This window comes from Budorcas taxicolor, chromosome 23 (assembly GCF_023091745.1).
Source record: "Budorcas taxicolor isolate Tak-1 chromosome 23, Takin1.1, whole genome shotgun sequence".
Taxonomy (NCBI): domain Eukaryota; kingdom Metazoa; phylum Chordata; class Mammalia; order Artiodactyla; family Bovidae; genus Budorcas; species Budorcas taxicolor.
In genome coordinates, this window is record NC_068932.1 from 10,685,974 (window position 1) to 10,706,177 (window position 20,204).

At 44.2% G+C, this 20,204-nt stretch overlaps 1 protein-coding gene across 1 annotated transcript; it reads right to left on the bottom strand.

The window, feature by feature from the left end:
• Window positions 1-1,010: 1,010 nt before the first annotated feature.
• On the bottom strand, window positions 1,011-18,301 carry ACTA2 (actin alpha 2, smooth muscle). Its single transcript, XM_052660959.1, has 9 exons — window positions 18,273-18,301; window positions 14,746-14,900; window positions 13,267-13,395; window positions 10,200-10,310; window positions 7,847-7,931; window positions 7,308-7,469; window positions 5,383-5,574; window positions 3,924-4,105; window positions 1,011-1,304 (listed from the first exon to the last, which is right to left on the bottom strand). Exons 2-9 carry the CDS (start codon window positions 14,872-14,874, stop codon window positions 1,161-1,163), a joined length of 1,134 nt encoding a protein of 377 aa, XP_052516919.1. The 5' UTR covers window positions 14,875-14,900; window positions 18,273-18,301; the 3' UTR covers window positions 1,011-1,160.
• Between the last annotated feature and the right edge of the window lie 1,903 nt (window positions 18,302-20,204).

Sequence of the window (20,204 nt, forward strand, 5' to 3'; positions counted from 1 at the left end):
TTTAATAACCTATAAGGGAAGAGAATCTGAAAAAGAATAGATACATCTGTGTGCACAACGGGATCACTTTGATGTACATCTGAAACTAACACATTGTAAATCAAATATACTTCAATAAAAAATTAATGTCAAAATAAAATAAAATGGGCCCAAAGCGTTCTGAAGAACAAATGCGTGGAGATATGTGTAAACCCCTTAGTGTGATGATTGACACCGGTAGTGCTTGCAAAGTATGGTTATTTTTCCCATCTCTTCCAGCCTGAATGTATCTGTAGTATCATTTCAGAGACAGGTATGGATCAGGAGAAGGGAAACAGATGCTTTAGATGTATAGTAAGATTTTAGCAGTGTTTCTGTTTTTTAAAAATCTGTATTTCCTCTGGTAAACTTAAAAGTCACACTGTTAAAAAAATATATATCCAAGCTTAATATTTCATATAGAAAAAGTCATATATATGTATAATATATGTATGTATGTGTACACAGGCTATCAGGCAGGCAGTAATAGAGAGCAAAGTTATATAATGACTCATCAGGTTGTGAAGTCAATATGCACTATCCTATTGATACACTTTAATCCATGTTTATGTTTATCTCCTGTGTATCTGCAAATTTTTCCCGGTACAGCATTAGTTGGCACTTCTCACCTTAATGTAATTGTAGCCTTTCCTGGGAAACTTACACATCCGGGTTGTCATGTCCATAGATGCACCACTAGAGGGAGCCACTCCATAACAGGTGAGTGAAGTTGCTCAGTCGTGTCCAACTCTTTGCAACCCCATGGGCCTGCCACGCTCCTCTGTCCATGGGATTTTCCAGGGAGAGTACTGGAGTGGGTTGCCATTTCCTTCTCCAGAGGATCTTCTCAACCCAGGGATCGAACCTGGGTCTCCCGCATTATAGGCAGACGCCTTACTGTCTGAGCCACCAGGGAAATCCATAACAGGTGAGGTCAGTCTAACAAAAACAACGTGATCAGCCTGACGCTGATCTGAAGCCAAGGCTACAGATTACAGGTAACATATCTCAGATTTATTAAAAAACACATAGGTAACGAGTCAGAGCTTGGGCTAGGAATGATTTGAAAAAGAATTGAAGGCCTTATTCCACAGAACATTCACAGTGTGTACTAGAGACAGACAAGAGAGCAGGGCAGTGTCTTAGAAACATTTGCGGTGCACGATGGACGGCCCGGCCTCGTCGTACTCCTGTTTGCTGATCCACATCTGCTGGAAGGTGGACAGAGAGGCCAGGATGGAGCCGCCAATCCAGACAGAGTATTTGCGCTCGGGAGGGGCGATGATCTGTTGGTCAGGATGAGAGAGGCCATTAGCACACTAGGGGGGAATTGGGGATTCCAGCATGGTCAGGACGTGTGGCCCCGGCCGAAGTTGCATGGGCCCTGGGGACAGTCTCGGCTGTTAGATGCTGAAACTGAGCCCTAACCCATGGGGTGTGAATAGTTGTGGACTTATAGATTCCTCAATGAGCACCTTTGGTTTCCCGGCTTCCTTGTATACCAGGGGTCACTAACCCTCAGGATCTAATGCCTCATGATCTGAGGTGGAGCTGATGTAACAACAGCAGAAATACTGCGCACAATAAATGGAAGGCACTGGGATCAGCCCGAAACCATCCCCTAACCCCCAGTCCGTGGGAAAAACTGTCTTCCACGAAACCGGCCCCTGATGCCAAAAAGGTTGGGGACTGCTGTTAAACAATCTACTCCAAAACTTCTCTGACACTTCGGCTTCATTCAGTTCAGTTCAGTTCAGTTCAGTTCAGTCGCTCAGTCGAGTCCGACTCCTTGAGACCCCGTGAATCGCAGCACGCCAGGCCTCCCTGTCCATCACCAACTCCCGGAGTTCACCCAAACTCATGTCCAGCGAGTCGGTGATGCCTACTATCAGGCAAATGGAAAGTTGGCCCCCAATTCTACACAACTTCCACTTAAGCCCTGACATTGTCCCTGATTCCTATCAGCTGTTCTTCAGAGCTCAGCACAACACATACACTCAGTGGACACACAAACACCAGCCACTTCCAGGGGAACTTTTAACTGTGTCAGAACTTCTGACCATATAAGAACTTACTGTGAGACCTGATTAAGTCTACCAAGATGCACTGTTTAACACTGAGGGATCCATTGCTGGGATGAAGATTCCCCTGGGATAAGTCTCGGCTAAGCTTGCACTGGCTGACCCTACCTGCATGAACCGGCCTGGCACGCAAGGACGTGCTGATGTTTCTTAAATCAATGAATGGTTTAGGCCCAGAGAGCAGTGATTCAGAACAAGGGTACATCTACCTTGATCTCTGCTCTCTGGGTCTAAAAACAGCTAGAGTTGAGTAAGTTTAAATTCCACATCAGACTTGGATACTTAGGTAGAAATAAATATTGACACTTGGCCAATAGATAAGATATTTCTGCAACTGTGGTGAACAGGTTTAATTTCTCTTTATTCCTTGAGCTCTGGTTGAACATTTATTTTTAATACAAGTAGCTAATGTTTACTGACCGCTTACTATCTGCGAAGCGCTTTGTCCAGCATTTTACATGTACTATCTCATTTAATCTTCATAACCACCTTGAAGAGTAAGGACTGAATCCGTCCCATATTCTAACGAGGAAACAGACTGAGTGAGGTTTAAGTACCTGACCTTGGCCACACAGACTGGTACATGTCAGACCCAATATGCAAACCAGGACCTCTCCCAGGCGTCTTTTCTGTTGTAGAAATACCTTTCAGTTTTAGATACTTTTAGATTTACATACGAGTGGTACAGACATACAGAATCCCTACAGACCACCCCCAACCGCATTCAGTTTCAATTTCCCATGATGTCATCACCTTACTGTCCCAGGTTTTCAATGGTTTGCTCTCACCACACTGGAGCTCAAAATTCTACACTCATTTCTATTCAAGACTCCAGATTGGAGAACTAGAAACTACCCAACTCTGGCTGGGTGTCTATCATCCGAGGAACACAAATCCTCAGAAAACAGCCTCTCTCCTCTCACCCCACAGTACCTCCTCGCCTGTAATGTGGAGAGTGTGCTTCAGTCTAGCACACCCTGTTATGTTAGCTGCAGGCTCTTTTCTTGCAAAAAGAGACGGGAGCGCAAATAACAGAGAACTGGTCTGAATACCTCTCGTGTGTATGAACTGCACCACGAGTGCCCTTTCTCCCGCTCCCTGGGACATGGATCAGAGGGTCCCAGCCTGGCCTCCTGATTTCAGAGTAACAGTAGCCTTTGCAAAGTCACCAGCCACATGTTAGCGTACCTCCAAAGAATGATAGCCTTTTAATCTGAGTTCCTCTGACTGACTCAAAACGAACACAGTGTAGGGGTCCTGCTGGCTCAGGGAGTGAGTCTGGCCATCCTGGGGTCATGCTGCACTTTGGAGCACTTGTTTCAAAAGGTGCATCAGAAAGAGAGATGAAGATAAAGTTCCAATTCCTGGCTGCTGAGATGGAATCACATTTAGTACTGAAAGAAGAGTATACTACTGAAGCTACAGGATTTATACCTGTTTAGAAAGGTCAGGCTCACCTGTAATGTTTATAATGTTCTATACATGAGATGCACTACTTTCATGATGAGGAGAAACAACGTATTGTGTATTTCAGTGAGATATGGGCACACGAGTGGCTCTACTGACCTTTTCCTGCATCCGCTGAAAGTAGCTGACTGACATGGATAAGTGTTGATTAAACTTTGTACAAGATAATTCAACTCCTCTATGAATGGAACTGACTTAGACCCTTAAACGTATGATACTTGAGGACTTTTACCCACTGCCTAGCTCCAAGACCCATAAGTGTATGCAACCAAGAGGTAGCCTCTGAAGAATCCCTCACTTCTGGTTATAAGCTGGGCACTGCCAGCAGCATATAAGGGTCTGTCGCAGAGCTTTTACCTTGATCTTCATGGTGCTGGGGGCCAGGGCCGTGATCTCTTTCTGCATGCGGTCAGCAATGCCGGGGTACATGGTGGTGCCCCCGGAGAGGACGTTGTTAGCATAGAGGTCCTTCCTGATGTCAATGTCACACTTCATGATGCTGTTGTACGTGGTCTCATGGATGCCAGCAGACTCCATCCCTGGAAAAGAGACACAGGTTATGGTCCTTGGGTGATAAAGAAAACCCAGGCTGACATGGAAGACGATATGAGCAACTGGATGATCTTACACTGGACCACAGCTTGGCAGCACAACGCTCTAGCAGCCACAATCTCAGGACCGAAAGACCCTTGAAATGTCCCAGGTCCTCCTACCATTTGTCTAGGGAGGAAGCCCTGCTTTGGCGTCTCTGTAAGGGTGAGAGGCTACAATATCACAGTCCTAAGTCTTGATAGACTCACTACTATAAAGGATTCAAATAAAAAGCAAAGCCTTCAAATTCCCAAAGCCTTGAGAAGGTCCCAGGCTGAGCTAATGCCACAGCTGTTGCTCAGAACTCCTAAATCTCTCCTTGACTGCTGTCTTGTTCTCACCCCTCAAAGCTAAGTGGTGCTGGAACATTCGAAATATGTTTCATTTTATTTGGACAAAGACTCGTTTTTCTTCAACCTTGATAATATTTTTTTGTCTGAATTTTCTTGTTAATTTCTGACGTGGGTCCTTTGAAAAGAACCTCCAGATGGCTCTTCATCTTTTACAGTTTTATGATGTACTACTAATCACGCTTAGTAATTGATTACTGCCAGTATGAGTTTGGGTAAACTTCGGGAGTTGGTGATGGACAGGGAGGCCTGGTGTGCTGCAGTCCATGGGGTCGCCCGGAGTCGGACACGACTGAGCGACTGAACTGAACATCTAATCAGCATTGAGTAGACTCAGTGCCCCCGCCCCCACACATATCTCATTTTAAAGATGACGACACTTTTTACAAATGAAGACATTTTACAGATGAGGCTCCAGGAGGCAGAATTATGAAAGGAGAACTGAGATTCACCTCCAGGCTCACCTCTCTATAAACAACCGTGCTAACCTGTCTCCCAAGGTCAATGCTACTGTAGGAATGGACATTTCCATTTCTCTTTTCCCCTGTTATTTCCAGACTCAGCATTCAACCCGTCCTTCCGGTGGCTCCGCTGTCTCCTAAGCGTGGACAGTATCTGATTCTTTCACCATAAACCATACACCAAGAATGCTTCAGCTAGACTACAACCTGGACAATGTTTTCTTAAAAAGAAAACTCCTTTCATGGCTTATGTCTTCTCACTTTAAAAACGTTACATTCTTTCCCTTGCCCTGGCTCAGAGGTGCCCTTGGTTTTTTGGCCTCTGTCACACATTGCCACACGCAGAACGGCGCTGGGGGCTGAGACCGGCTGGTGGAAGGAGAGGAGGGTGCTCTCCCCGGGCGTGCTGCCTACCGATGAACGAGGGCTGGAACAGGGTCTCGGGGCAGCGGAAACGCTCATTCCCGATGGTGATCACCTGCCCATCAGGCAGCTCATAGCTCTTCTCCAGGGAGGAGGAGGATGCGGCGGTGGCCATCTCATTCTCAAAGTCCAAGGCTACGTAGCACAGTTTCTCCTTGATGTCCCGGACAATCTCACGCTCAGCTGTCAATGAGATACAAACATGGTGGCCAACCTTGAGATTTGCACGGGTGGTAAAAATCCGTCTGCCCTACAGCACTGTCTTACAATTCAGGTTTCTCCCTGAGAGTGTGTATTCTATTCTGCAACCCCAGATCCATGAGGACAGTTAAATTATAGGTCCATTAGGGAACCACTTCTGTTCCCAGCAAAGTGCCTCACACAGAGAAACTTCTAAGCAGACAAGGTCCAGACAGTGCATGATAGGATGAAAATGAGCTGGCTAGTGACAGACGAAGAGCAGGAATCCTTTTGGACGTTAACTTTTTTGCATGATTAATTAACGACTCTCTATTATACATGCTATATAACAGTTTGTTATATTGGATTTTCAGCTGACCAGGAAGATTCATGCCGAAAGAGTCCCTTAGAAGCACCTACAGTTTTAAAAAGCTCTGAAGACCCATGTTGTCTGGCCCAGCTGGATTCCAACTCAAGTCCTTGGAAAACTCATCACCTTCCAGAAAGTGGCTCAGGACCAGTCCTGGTAGAGAAGGTCCCAGTGGTGCATGGAAGAAGTGGGTGGGCAGACCCCTTTCCGACTCCTGTCCTCTGAAGTTCTAAACTATTGGTTTTACCCAGGCCTCTGGGAACTTTTTGGAGGCATCTTGGAATCCCTCAGAGGGGGCAGAGAAGGGTCAGAATTCATTCAACTCTCTATCCCAGAAGGAGATTTTTAAATTGTCAGGGCTCAAGTTTGGAGTCTAGGATAAGTCTCGGGCATGTCCAAAAACCTGAACATTTGGACAAGAGTAAATTGGCGAGGAAAGGGCAGGCAGCCAGGATCAAGGGCACTGAGGTCGCCCTGATGTCTCTAGGACTGCCTGCCTCTGCCTCTCATAGAAAGAGACCAAGGGTCCCAGTTTAGTTGGAAGACAAACATGTCATTGCCTGCTGGGTTGGTATTACTAATTACTAACAAGTGTGTATCTCATGCTTCCTCAGGACCAGAAATTCCACGTGCATGATCTCACTGACTACTCCCAACATCCTTGTGAGAAAGAGTAAATGATTATTCTCATTTTACAGATAGCCTGTGGCTTAGTGGACTTGGGCATCTTGTCCAAGGTCACACAGTTAGTGAGTGGCAGAACTGGGACCCAAGCCCTGTCAATATGTTTCCAAAGACTGCCAATCACCATGCCATACTATTTCCAGGCTCTTTTCAAATTAATTTTTTCTGGAGAATAGCGGCTTTACAACGTTGTATTAGTTTCTACTGCACAGCAAAGCGATTCAGCTATACGTACACATACACTGCGCTCTTTTTCTCTGGATTTCCTTCCTTTTCAGGTCATGGTGGAGCGTCGAGCAGAGTTCCAAGTGCTATGCAGCAGGTTCTCATTAGTTATCTGCTTCCCACATAGTATCAGGAGAGTATATATGTCGATCCCAATCCCCCAGTTCCTCCCCTATTTTCAGTCTCCTTGTGTGTGAGTGGAAGGGATTAAAAAACGATCAAAGAATACAACTCTGATGAGCTCATAAGACCTGATGGTTGAAACTATTCTTCTCAAGGAAATGGTGTGATCGTTTTGCGATCACACATAGCAAAATACTCAGAGCTTCACCCGGGGAATTAGTGTCAGGTCTCGCTGTCTGCAAGGCTCCCTCCCATTGTTCCCTTGGATAGCCACCAGGTCAGGGAAGAACACCCCGCCCCGACGACCCCTCCCTTTATGTCCCTCAGGCCTCACCGGTGGTCACGAAGGAATAGCCTCGCTCGGTCAGGATCTTCATGAGGTAGTCGGTGAGATCTCGGCCAGCCAGGTCCAGACGCATGATGGCGTGGGGCAGGGCGTAGCCCTCATAGATGGGCACGTTGTGGGTGACACCATCTCCAGAGTCCAGCACAATGCCTGGGGGACAGTTGTGCACGACAATAGTCACCAGGGGAGCTGGTGTATGATCACTTACTGGTCTAGTAGAAGGGGAATTTCTAAACCTTTTATTTGAAAGGAAGGAAGGCATTTGATAGGAAAAGAGAGTTGAGGCAGGGCTAGGGAAAGAAAAGAAAGGGGAAAAAAAAGAACAGGAAGAGGAAACAATAGAAGTCCTCCTGGAAATACAAGTTAAAGGGCTTTTTTTCAAAGGTGAGAAGAAGCCCTCAAGGGGTGGAATTAACTCTGTCAATTCTCCATAAGCCCCAGTCCATCACAACACACGTTTATGAACCATTCAATCCTGTAACTGATGGTGTACCCAACCAGGGCTTTCCCCCTGCTCAGCCGCCTACCAGTTGTACGTCCAGAGGCGTAGAGGGACAGCACCGCCTGAATAGCCACATACATGGCTGGGACATTGAAAGTCTCAAACATAATCTGCAAAGCAAGCCAAAGAGATGAGTTAATGATGCTGCCAGTATCACCAAGAATGCACAAGAGAGCATCTTGTTGATGACTACAGGTGGGCCCGCCTGGTTCTGGGTAGAGGAAACTAGGGTAAAGGAGGGTCAGAGAAGCCTTGGTTACTGGTCGAGGAGAAAGGAAGGTGTAAATGGAGAGACCACCATACCGGTGACCTGGTGTGTGGGGGTGGAAGGGACAGTGTGCACACACGACCAGCCAGATATAAGGAGGATCTAGCTTCTGGTCCTGGCCCTGACTTGAACGTGACCTGAAGAGCTCACCAAACTAACAACTGACTAATGTGGGCGGCCTGCGGGATCTTTGTTCCCCAACCAGGGATTGAACCCAGGCCCTGAGCAGTGAAAGAACGGAGCCTAAACTACTGAAGCTCAGACTGGTTGAGATGAACCCCATTCCGTGATCTGTCTGAGATTCCACTTAATCTGTTCAACTTTTTTCTGCAGTTGCTGGGTCAGTGTCAGCCCTCGAGTCTGAGGCCAATCTAGCTGCAGTGAAGGAGTCCTGATTGCTGGAAGAAAAGAACTGCCTGCTGGTAACAGAGAACCAAACATGAGTGCTGATGTGGCAGTTCATGCCGTCCAGAGCACAGTCAGCACCAGAGCCCCTCCAGGTCACGTGTTAGAAATGTGTGCCCACGGAGATGCCCATAGGCCTCCATATCTCCATCTGCAAAACCCTCTCTGGTCTATTAACCAGAGTAAACATCTAGCTTGGGTTGCTGCTGCTGCCAAGTCGCTTCAGTCATGTCCGACTCTATGTGACCCCATAGACGGCAGCCCACCAGGCTCCCCTGTCCCTGGGATTCTCCAGGCAAGAACACTGGAGTGGGTTGCCATTTCCTTCTCCAACGCATGAAAGTGAAAAGTAAAAGAGAAGTCACTCAGTCGTGCCCAACTCAACAACCTACCAGGCTCCTCCATCCATGGGATTTTCCAGGCAAGAGTACTGGAGTGGGGTGCCATTGCCTTCTCCGAGCATAGTTTGCTAGACGGCCATAATTCCCAACTATTCGTTTTTACCATTCACTGGGAAAAAAGCTCCCTTAAGAAACAGCATCTCTTGGGTCATGAGTCCTTTCCAGACACACAGATGTTCCCCTGCAGAGAACAGCTGCTAGTGTGTTGATGAGGCATCCAGAGCTCTTCCAAGAAAAAGGCTCTGCAGTATTGATGTTTATTATTCTCTGAGGTCAAAAGATTGTGGGCCAAATCCAAGCTCTGGCACTTCTAGCTGTGTGACCTTGGGACCATCACCTCATGTACTTAAGTCTCAGATTCTTCATTTATATTGGTAGTGGTTTAGTTGCTAAGTCTGACTCTTACAACCCCATGGAGTATATAGCCCACCAGGCTCCTTTGTCCATGGGATTTTCCAGGCAAGAATACTGGAGTGGGTTACTATTTCCTTCTCCAGGGGATCTTCCTGACCCAGGAATAGAACTTGGGTCTCCTGAATTGCAGGCAAGATTCTTTACGGACTGAGCCACCAGGGAAGCCTTCATTTATATTATTAGGATACTAGTAGCTCATGCTTTAAGTTAAGATTTAAAGAGACAGTCTGTATAAAATGCTTAGCCAAGTGCTTAACCATAACAAGCACGAAGTTGACACTAGGTGTATTTATTAAGCAGCTCATCCAAACTGGAAACTTTGTCTGGATGATGGAATAGAGAGTCTCCTGTTCCAAAATCTCTGAGCTTCAGAAAGTCACAATAAAGAAATACCTGTTTAGCGTTTATCACACCAGGTGCCATGAAACACACAGAGCATTTGTCTCATTAATCTTTGAATCGTTTGAAAAATAATAGTACTAATATTATTCTCAACATATGGACAAGGAACCTGAGTCTATGAAAATTAAGTGGATATTTTAAAGTCACACGGCTGATAAGTGACAGATTGAATCTTCAAACTGGGACCTGACTCCAGGACCAAAATTCTCCATTGTATGTTGTCCTGCATTTTGAAATGACTTCTCCTGAGAAGTTTTAAACCTAAACATGTGGCCTTTTCAGTTAAATCTGGACAATTTCCTATTGCTCTTTGAGCCAAGGGGCCATTCCTGCAGTAAGGATGTCTGATGCCTATGGCCTTGGGAATCCAGGAAAGTTGTCAGCCTGTGAGTGGACTGTTGGGTGGGCCTTTTATCTGCTGTTCTGTACAACCCCCTTCAAGGATGTCCTCCAAGCCCCAAAGTGCTGGGTCCTAGAGTGGTATTTACCTGGGTCATTTTCTCCCGGTTGGCCTTGGGGTTCAGGGGCGCCTCGGTGAGAAGGGTTGGATGCTCTTCAGGAGCAACACGAAGCTCATTGTAGAAGGAGTGGTGCCAGATCTAGGGGACCGAGGAAAAGCACAACAATGAGGCGCAGCAGAGGCGCGGCAGTCCTCAAAAAGGGACCGGAATGAGCACATGGAACGAGGTCCAAATACAAGTGCTCATTATGCGCCCACCTTTTCACAGGTGCAGAGACTCAAGCTTAAAGACTACAAGGAACTTACCTGAAAATTCACACCTGGTAAGTGAATGAGCAAAAACCCAAACCCAGGTCTACGAGGCAGGATAGGGTAGTGGTTAAGGACATAGGCTCTGGAGTGAAACCTGGGTTCAAATCCTGGCTTAAGCTACTTCTTGGTTATATGAGTGCAGGCAAATTTTAGCCCTTCTCCAAAACAATCTCTTCATGGGGAATATAAAAATAATTCATGTCTTTGTGAGACTAAAATCAGGGAACCCTAGAGTTACTATTTAGCCCAGTGCCTGGCCCAGAGCAAATGTTGCCATTATTCAACTATATCTTCTTCACCCAGTGGTGCTCACTAAGTCGTGTCCAACCCTTTGCAAGCCCATGGACTGTAGCCCACCGCGCTCCCCTATCCACAGGATTTTCCTGGCAAGAATACTGGAGTGGGTTTCCATTTCCTCCTCCAGGGGACCAGCCTGAGCCAGGGATCAAACCCATGTCTCTTGTGTCTCCTGCATTGCAAGCAGAAGCTTTACTGCCGAGCCACCAGGGAAGCCCCCACTTTAATATTCGTGGGCAAATGACTTAGTGTAGCAAGTAAAGGGACAAATGAATGAATATATGAATGGATGAATGAAGCAGATCTGAAAACCCAATGGCTATTTTTAATATTTAAGGGAATTTTCCCACCCCTCCATTCCTCTTTTTGCTCCCCAGGGTTGAAAGAAGCCTACCCTGGTTGGCACACACTGGCTCTTTCATTCATGGACAGACCTTGGCCTTCAGGTGTTTCCCCAAAAAGCCAGTGCCTGTTTCTAGCGTGATGTACTTTGAACCTGCTTGTCTGCTTCATGGTTAAGCATGCGCTTTATTTTCATTTTTTGAGCTGTTTCTTCTTGTAATTTAATTTTTATTTTATATTGGAGTATAGTCAATTTACAATATTGTATTAGTTTCAGGTGTACCGATAAGTGATTCAGTTATACTGAAAAGTCTTTTTCAAATTCTTTTCCCATATAGGTTACTGCAGAATATTGAGCAGAGTTCTCTGTAAGCATCCTTTTTAACCTTGGATGCCATAAAGAACAAACTATTGTGAAAAGAGTTCAGTTGATTAATTATTTTTAAAAGCCCAAAAATTCTCCACTAGTGCCTGAAATATATTAAATTCATTCAGAATTAAAACAAAATAAAAACAAGAACTGCTAGTGAAAGTTTGTACATTAACAAAAGCTGGATTGACTTTAAAGATTCTTTATCTTGTTGCAGTTTCTTTGGTTTTGAATTTGTGGTTTCTAGAAAGGAAACGAGACTCCTGAAAGTTCTACTCCTTTGATGGAGTAAAAGCAACACAGTGCTCAAGAAATTAAAAAAAAAAAAAAAAGAATGAAAAGAAATGCTGCCAATCTTACTGAAAACCGTTGATACTCTGAAACATCGTTAGAAACCAACCAATCTCTCTCTCTCCCCACTCTGTCTCCCTTCTTCTTCTCTCTCCAGAAGACACTTTACATATTAGAAATGACAGTATGCTTCCTTTGTTTTTCTCCAGGTGTATCCCTTCTGTGATGCTGCCAGCTCCATGGAGAAAGTCTTAAAAGAGAATTTTCTCATCACTATTATTATCTCCTCCTCAGTGTCTACTGCAGTCTTACCCAAATCCAAACTCTTAGACTCAGCAAACCGAATGAAACACATTTTTTTTTGTAGAGCAGGAGAGGTTTCAGCATTATCACTGATAAATTCTATGAACATTATTTTCTTTTAAAGACTACTTTCTTTTAAAATCGTGAGAGAGAGTATGTGTGTGCATCTGCGTGTGTGGAGCTGACAGATGTATAAAAGTCCAGATTTTCTGGTTCTAACATATTTGCCACATTTAAAAAATTTAGGTCACTTTCTCATTATTTCTTCTGCTTTTTCTTTGATCGCTTTGTTTCCATGATGCTTAAGAGCAAACATCAAAATCCTCGGATGTAACTCTTCTCATTAGCTCTTCTATATGGGTGTAGGAGAGAAAGAGTTCACTTAATGCCACTCAGGGAGATATTTTTTGAACTGTTTATTTAAAAATTTGTGTTGGTTGCTTGTGCTTCAATGTGTTGAGGGACATTTTAGGAATGTACCAAATCTACAATGTCACAGCCCCTTTTCTATAGAGAAAACTAAAAGCAAAAAAAAAAAGAACAACCAGTTTTTTTTTTAATGTTCAGGGTAAATTAATGAAAAACTTTCAGGAGTGGGTGGGTGAAGGCTCTTCCCCACTCTTCCATCCCTTGGTACCCTGTTTGCAGCCCATACAGTGCTTGTCCTTGGAGGCCAAGCCAGTTGTCTGAGCAATAGACTATAAACCCCACCACTGTCAAAGGACTACTGTTCCCATTTTTAGAGCTCGCTCCCTCTGTGCTGTGCTTAGTCGCTCAGTTGCATCCGACTCTCTTCAACCCCGTGGACTGTAGCCCACCAGGCTTCTCTGTCCGTGAGATTCTCCAGGCAAGAACGCTGGAGTGGGCTGCCATTCCCTCCTCCAGGGCATCTTCCCCACCCAGGGATCGAACCCACATCTCTTGCATCCCCTGCACTGGCAGGCGGATTCTTCACCACTAGCGCCACCTGGGCAGCCCGTCTGCCTCTAATTGCTTTATTAAACCCTCTTAGTCAAGGAATTTGCTTTTTAAAATAAATAAATAAAGTTCAGAATTTTAAAAATTCAGTTGGAAATAATCCAGAAGGAACACCAACAAGGAGAAGCACAACCAGGCAAGGTGAGCCTGTTGTTTTCCCCAGCAGTAGCCAGACGTTTGCGATCCGGGCCTCTCCCAGTACCTTTTCCATGTCATCCCAGTTGGTGATGATGCCGTGTTCTATCGGGTACTTCAGGGTCAGAATCCCTCTTTTGCTTTGCGCTTCATCACCCACGTAGCTGTCTTTCTGTCCCATTCCCACCATCACTCCCTGAAAATTTCAACACAGTACAAGTCAGCCTCTCTCAGAGCTTGTGAACCAATTACTGTCCAACACAAAGGGTTAACTCATTGCAATGAAAGTCCTTCCAGTACCAGCAATGACCTGCTGATCCTATAGTAACTGAGCTCTTAGGAAACACCCCTTAGGTGATTTGAAACAGGCCTGAACAGGCCTACAAATAGCAGAGAACCTTGAGGGTAAGGCGACTTTGTCATTTATCTTCTGTGTTCCTTCATAAGCTCTCTTAGGGCAAAGATTGTATCTGTTTTGTTTGCCACTAAGACAAATTGCCTGGCGTGTATCTGACACTCAATCATTATTTGTTGAATGGATTAAATGGCATTTTGCCTGTCATGAATCCTTCAAACTATACGTTTGGAACTGTCACCTACTCAAGAGTATATCTAACCATTATAAGCAAAAGCATTATTTCTACAAATGACCACTCAGTACTTGGTTTCTAATAGATAAAATCATACCGATCAATATTACGCTATCTGCCTAAACTAGTGGGATGCATTTTTTTAGTCATTAATGTGAATCTTTAGAAAAGAAAAAGAATCCTCATGACTGAAATTTAAAATTGCATTGGAGTGACAGAATTGTAAAACAGGTGGGGCTCCTATCGTTCCTTAAGAAGTGGTTTTTGTAAAATATCTTGGTTGTAAAAGTTCAACAAAGAGACAGAGTTCTTTCACTGCGGAAGGCTTCTATTATGTCTTCTTGTGAATTGATGCCAAGTCAAGTCTAAATATCAATCAGATAAGCTCAATGTGCAAAATACATTTCTGATGTAAAAGGGGAATTTCTGGGATGAAGCTCTCACCTTTCACCCTGCGGCTGCCATCCGTATTTACTTTCTATATAATGTTGTGTAAAATTGCCATATGTCTATCCACATGTACTTTGTTGACATCTAACAGATGTAAAATTACAATGCTTACTTTCATTTCACAGTAGGTTCTTTGCGAATGAGCATCCTGACCTTTTACTGTAGTTTCTTTCCATAGAGTAGCTATGGAATACATCAGATAACTCATAGATATTTTTGATGCTGATGACCATGGTTACATTTAGACAAAAAGGATTTATGGGGAAAAAAAGTCAGACTTTTTGTATTTATGAAAAAAAAAAAAGTCTCCCACCAGGTAATCGGTCAGCAATGTATATGAAATTGGCACTTATCTCTGGACATCAGTCATCAGAGGTACATTTCTAACAAAGTTACATGATTTCTAGGCAGAGAGCAACAGTCTATGAATGTCCTTGGACACAGACATAGAGGGACCAAATCTATATGGCTTTGTTTCTCTCTGCTTCAGAGAGAATTTTGCTCACCTGATGTCGAGGACGTCCCACGATAGACGGGAAAACGGCCCGGGGAGCATCATCCCCCGCAAAGCCGGCCTTACAGAGCCCAGAGCCATTGTCACACACCAAGGCGGTGCTGTCCTCCTCCTCGCACATCCCGGAGAGAGCTGCTTCACAGGGTCCTAAAGGGATCAGGGAGGAAGCCGAGGCAGGATGCGGCTTACCTGGCCACTCCCGCCTTCCAGCCGGAGTTGACTCCTCCTCTGTACTCCTAGAGCGCCCTCTGCTGATGCTTATCTAACACACCATTTATCTCAAAGCACTTTCGTTAGACTGTAATCTTAAACTCAGACTTCTCCATTCCTACAGTAGGTCTTCAGCACAGGAACATCACGTGTGCTCATAAGCACTTTAAAGATTGACTAAGCAAGTGAGGGAATGAACTGCTGCAGAGCGCAGATGGAATATCGGTCCATGAGATCTGATCTCACAGGGACAAGTCACCAGTCACTTGTTATGAATTACCTAAAATTTGCTGTCTGGATACACCCATACTCACATTTTTCTAGATATGCTATAAATTAACATTTTTTTCCAAAAAAGTAGATTTTGAGGAATGAGCAGCATGTGAAATTTTGGAAATACTGAAACATTTCATGTAAAAAATGTTTAAAAGAATATTCTCTTTTGGATCCTGGGGACACAAGGGTCCCTTAAGCCCTTAAAGCCCTGAGGAACCAATCAAAGTGTCTTAAGGAGGTGCTTAAAATTTTAGGGGTCATAGTCATTCCATTAACCTCTAAGTCCAACAAGGTAGAGTGAGTCCAAAAAATTGCATATCATGAAGTAGAATGTTCTATTATCCTTAAGAAACATAAATAATAGGATAAGTTACAGGTCATTCTTCTGCAATACTAGGCTAGAGGTATGCATTGTATGAGCCCATTAAAAATGTGTTGTTATGCACTAGAAAAAAAGATTAATCATATTTACCAAGATGTTGATGGGCGTTATTTTTGAAGTGGTGGATATTCTAGGTGTTTTACATGAAACCCTGGGTTCTGTGATGTTTTGTAAATAGATTGAGCATATATTCCTTCAGTAAGAGAACAGTATTTTAAATACCCCACGTTTAAGCTTGAATCGCATGACAAAATTTGGAAGGTGGGAGAAAAAGTGACAACTTAAAGATTTGGGAAATTGAAGGCTTATTAGAGAACATTTTCTTTTAATACCCTCATTTCTACAAATGAGAAAACTCAGGGAAAGTGATTTGCCAAAAAACATGTAAAATTAAAGTCCCCAGGATCCAAAAGATAATATTCTTTTAACATTTTTTACATGAAATGTTTCAGTATTTCCAAAATTTCACATGCTGCTCATTCCTCAAAATCTACTTTTTTGGAAAAAAATGTTAATTTATAGCATATCTAGAAACATGAACATAACTTAAAATCCAGGCTAACTGACAGACAAGGAAATCAAGACTCAAGGAGTTGAAGTGACTTTCCAGATCTCCAAAGTGGTAAAGTTGGGACAGCAAAGATTATAGCACCCAGTGATTATGGTCTTGGACTCTGGAGTCTCACTGCCTGGATCTAAGTGGCGAAACTTAGAAGCTATGTGATTTAGTAAGTTATTTAATATCTCTGAATCAGTCTCTTTATCCATCTATGAAAGAACAATAATACCCATGTGTAGTACATAGAGTCTTATGGGGATCAGATATTTTAAAGTATTTAAAATAATTGATGGTGGCATATACATTATGAATTATCAGTAAATAGAATTTTAAAATTATTTATTTAAATTATAATTATTGTGTGATTATTATCATTATCCAGATCTTTTTATTTCTAGTCTTGGCTTCCTTTCTACACTACTTCCAGGCTTAGGACAGAGATCTTCAACTTGCAGATTCTACTTGTAAGAATAGAAAATGTAACTTACAAGTGGGTGACTCTTTCCTTTCCCACCCTTCCCTTCCCTTTCCAGACACTGAATTGTGTTTGGCAGTCATGTGACTTGGCTTCCTTCCTAGCAGATCAAGAAGAAAGAAGAGAGGTGAGAAATTTAAGGGAGATGAGGCAGAAGAAGCAGTCCAAGGCAAGTGTCAGAGGTGGCCACCACCAGATCAGTACCCTCTCTGGATGTGCTAAGCAGACTTTCCAAACCAAAAGGAAGAGCTGAAAACAGGATAAAATATTCAGGATTAGCAGACTTTGAAAATGTGATGGTATGGACACCAGGAATACACGTCTTTAGTAACCCTTTCCTTGGGCAAGAAAGGTTTGGGGGAGTGTTAGAATGCACTGCAGAAGAAATAGATTGGACCCTCAACATGCAGGAAAAAAAAAATCTCAAAATTTAGTAAATGTGCTTTTATTTGACAAAAAAAAAAAAAAAAGTCTAGGAAGACTCTTAAAATCTCTAAGCCGAGCACTGTCGTTAGAGAAATCTGTATGCCCCAGAAAGAAGCTGGCTCAATGGTTTACAACTCTTATCTAACCTGATGAGCAGCTGGGTTTGGAGCAAAGCATTTCCTAATTAGGTAAAACCCACTAGAATGTCTGCTCTTGGAACGGCACCCAGGTCAGGGGGGTTTGCTCCAACTGACTGGAGTGCATCTTGTGCCAAAAATGAGGAGTTAGTGGGAGGGGAACACTCCAGTTCCCAGCTCCACGGTCTTGAAACACAAACCATATTTAGTCATGAATCACAAAATGGAAGGAAAAATCTTAGCGTGAAAACCCCAGTCGGGGCCGGAGCTGCCAAACCCTGATTCACAGTGAAGATCAGCCTGGGGTGGCGAGGTTGGCTCCGTGGTCCCGCCTGGCTGAGAAATGCAAACCATCCCATAGGCTGAAATGCAAACAGCTGTCAGCTGCACGCCAGCTCCCTCCCTCTTTATTCACCAAGATTCAGTTGAGTTCCTGCTATGCTCTGCTGCAAACCAACCAAGGGAGACGCATATACCCTGAACTGCAAGCTCACAGTTACACTCAAGAGACTTTCCCAGAGAAGCAATGAGAGCCAGAGGAACCCAGATGCAAATACACAAAGAGCTGATATCAAAGGCTAGGCAGCTAACCACTGTTCAGTTCTAAAATCCACTGTCAGACACTGTAGTTGCACCAAAAGTACAGTCCAGTGAAAAATCCCCATACCAAATCTGAACCACAAGCAGATACTGGAGTTTCCAGTGTCTAAATATACATCATTATGTAGCTGACTGCAGACAGCTAGACTGCACCTCTGAGATGCACTGCAAGACCGGGGCTGCTGATTTAATAAAAACAGATTTTGCAGGTGACACTCATAGATTTCATTCCATCTTCCTCACCCCTTCCTCCCCGACACAGGCTGCATCTTAGCTTTGTTTTTGAGGTTAGATAATTATAGCTAAAGGCTACAATCGTGTTAGTAGTACAATCTTCATTCAAACATTTCTGAGTGTGAGTCTGGCTAAAATCTCCATAGATGACATCTGATTATACTGGGAAATGTCAGAGCTGCTGGAATCTAAGCCACATCTCTGGGCCGGTGCCACTTACCCTGAAAGTGCTCGGCTGGGCTTCTCCGCTCTGGGTGGTGTTCTGGAAAGCTGAAGGCTGGAGGGTTATATAGCCCCTTGGCCTGTTCCCCTCCCACTGGCTTCCCAAACAAGGAACAAAGACAGACTCAAGCCCTCTGTGGAGTCTAACACAACCATATAGGGACCTCAGCACAAAACTCTCTAATCTGGGTGGCCGGAGGCCTGGGTCTCTTCCACTGCATTCCACTGCTCTGCTCATGAAATGGGAGGCAGCTCAGCTGCCTGTGGGAGATAAGCACCCCCAGCCTCCAGAACAACTGCTGAAATGCCCAGAGATACTGAGCAAGCCTCAGGGGGCATATGCAGGCATGGTTCACACATTCCTCAGGGGATGCCAACCGGCTGTCAGGCTAGCGTTTCGGGGCATTTCCTCATGAACTGAGCACAGAAAGCAGCAGCCTCTGAGGAGTAGGGACTTTCAAAAGTTCTCCCACAAATGGGGCCTGCAAGGAAGAACGAGATGCTTCAGTGTTCACAAGTATAGAGACGGTGTGAGGACTGTGTTGTCATCAGCACTGGGTTTGTGAGTTGAGTCTGTGGGGGGTATTAATGGAAGCAGGAATTGCAGAGGAGACAGGCTGGAGGACCCGTGTTTCAGAGGTGCTTCAAAGTCTGCACAGTCTTAACCATTTTGGTCCCTGGTTCATTAGCGGTGTCTGCTGTTTTGTCCTGACCCATGTAGCAGCATGTTGAGGGTCATCCTTCCAGCAGAGTCCACGCAGGCCCCTGTCACACAGGCAGTCCAAGAGCAAAGCACGTGTTTAAGGGAAGGCTCTCACGCACTTCGAGAGCCTCCTCTTGCCCTGATGACCCACTGATAGGTGACAGACGGATGGGGTGACCCAGGCATTTCTCCAAGGAAGGTAGTGAATGAACACACCTCTGGTCTTACGCGCGCATGCCCAGGTGGCAATGGGTAACTTCAATGGTTTTACGTTTTCCTACTCCCCTCCACCAAGCCAAGGTTCTGACTAAATTCATGATAGAAAAAAAATTTTTTAATGGATACCATAAGCATTTTTGCTGACATGTGAGAAAAATCCCAAGGCGAATGTCTCTTTTTACAGCTGTGGCCAGCTCTTCACTCATGTTACTCTCTCTGACTTACTTGATTTATGGTACAGACAAAAACTCACATTAATCTTTGAGAAATTGCACTATTGACTATTATGTAATTTTCTGTAGCTTAAGACGAAATAACTAAAATACAGAAATCTCTGTATTTTCAAGCATTTGTCAACTGTTTCTAGTTTCTGGCAACCAGAAAATACAGTCGTCTGAATGTTCAAACTTGAAGACCATGCAATCCAACATAAAATCGGGCATTTGGGATACCCAGTGGTTTTTTTTTTTAATCACAGGGAGTATGTGAAGCAAAAATTTCATATTTTCCTCATTGGGAGGGCAATTTGAGTAGCAGTAGGACCCTCCCTCCTCTCACTTCTGTCTCAAGCAGTGTCTGTGTAGTCCCTGATAGCTTTATGAAATGAGTAAGTTTTGATGTTCACTTTTATGATTCTTCATTTTCTCCCTCGATCCTGGTAGTGTATGTTCACAGACCTGATAGCAGTCAGAATATAATGACATAAACGGACTTACAAGACGATGACTCAAGGTTTCGTTTTTCTTACAAGTTTGCCTTCCTTCCTTCTTTCCTTTCTTTCTTCTTTCCTTCTTTTTCCAAATTTATAACACTAATGAGGGAGCACCTGTAACTGAAGATAAATTTTTGACTCAGCAATTAAATGGTCTCATTGTCTGGGTCTGAGGTTTACCCCATCCAAGCCTCCTCAGTGAGAGAAAGCAGCACTGGGTGAGTACGGATGTGTGTACAGAGAAATCCCCAGTCAAGTGGCCAGATCTTTTCTGGGGTTTCAGCCATGTATCCAAG

What these genes read in the sequence shown, in the direction of transcription:
- ACTA2 (XM_052660959.1), bottom strand. Translation starts at nt 14,874, where the DNA reads ATGTGCGAGGAGGAGGACAGCACCGCCTTGGTGTGTGACAATGGCTCT. An exon ending in TGGGACGTCCTCGACATCAG is followed by an intron (nt 13,396 to 14,745) that starts GTGAGCAAAATT and finishes TGAAATTTTCAG; the next exon opens with GGAGTGATGGTGGGAATGGG. An exon ending in ACCGGGAGAAAATGACCCAG is followed by an intron (nt 7,932 to 10,199) that starts GTAAATACCACT and finishes CTTGCTTTGCAG; the next exon opens with ATTATGTTTGAGACTTTCAA.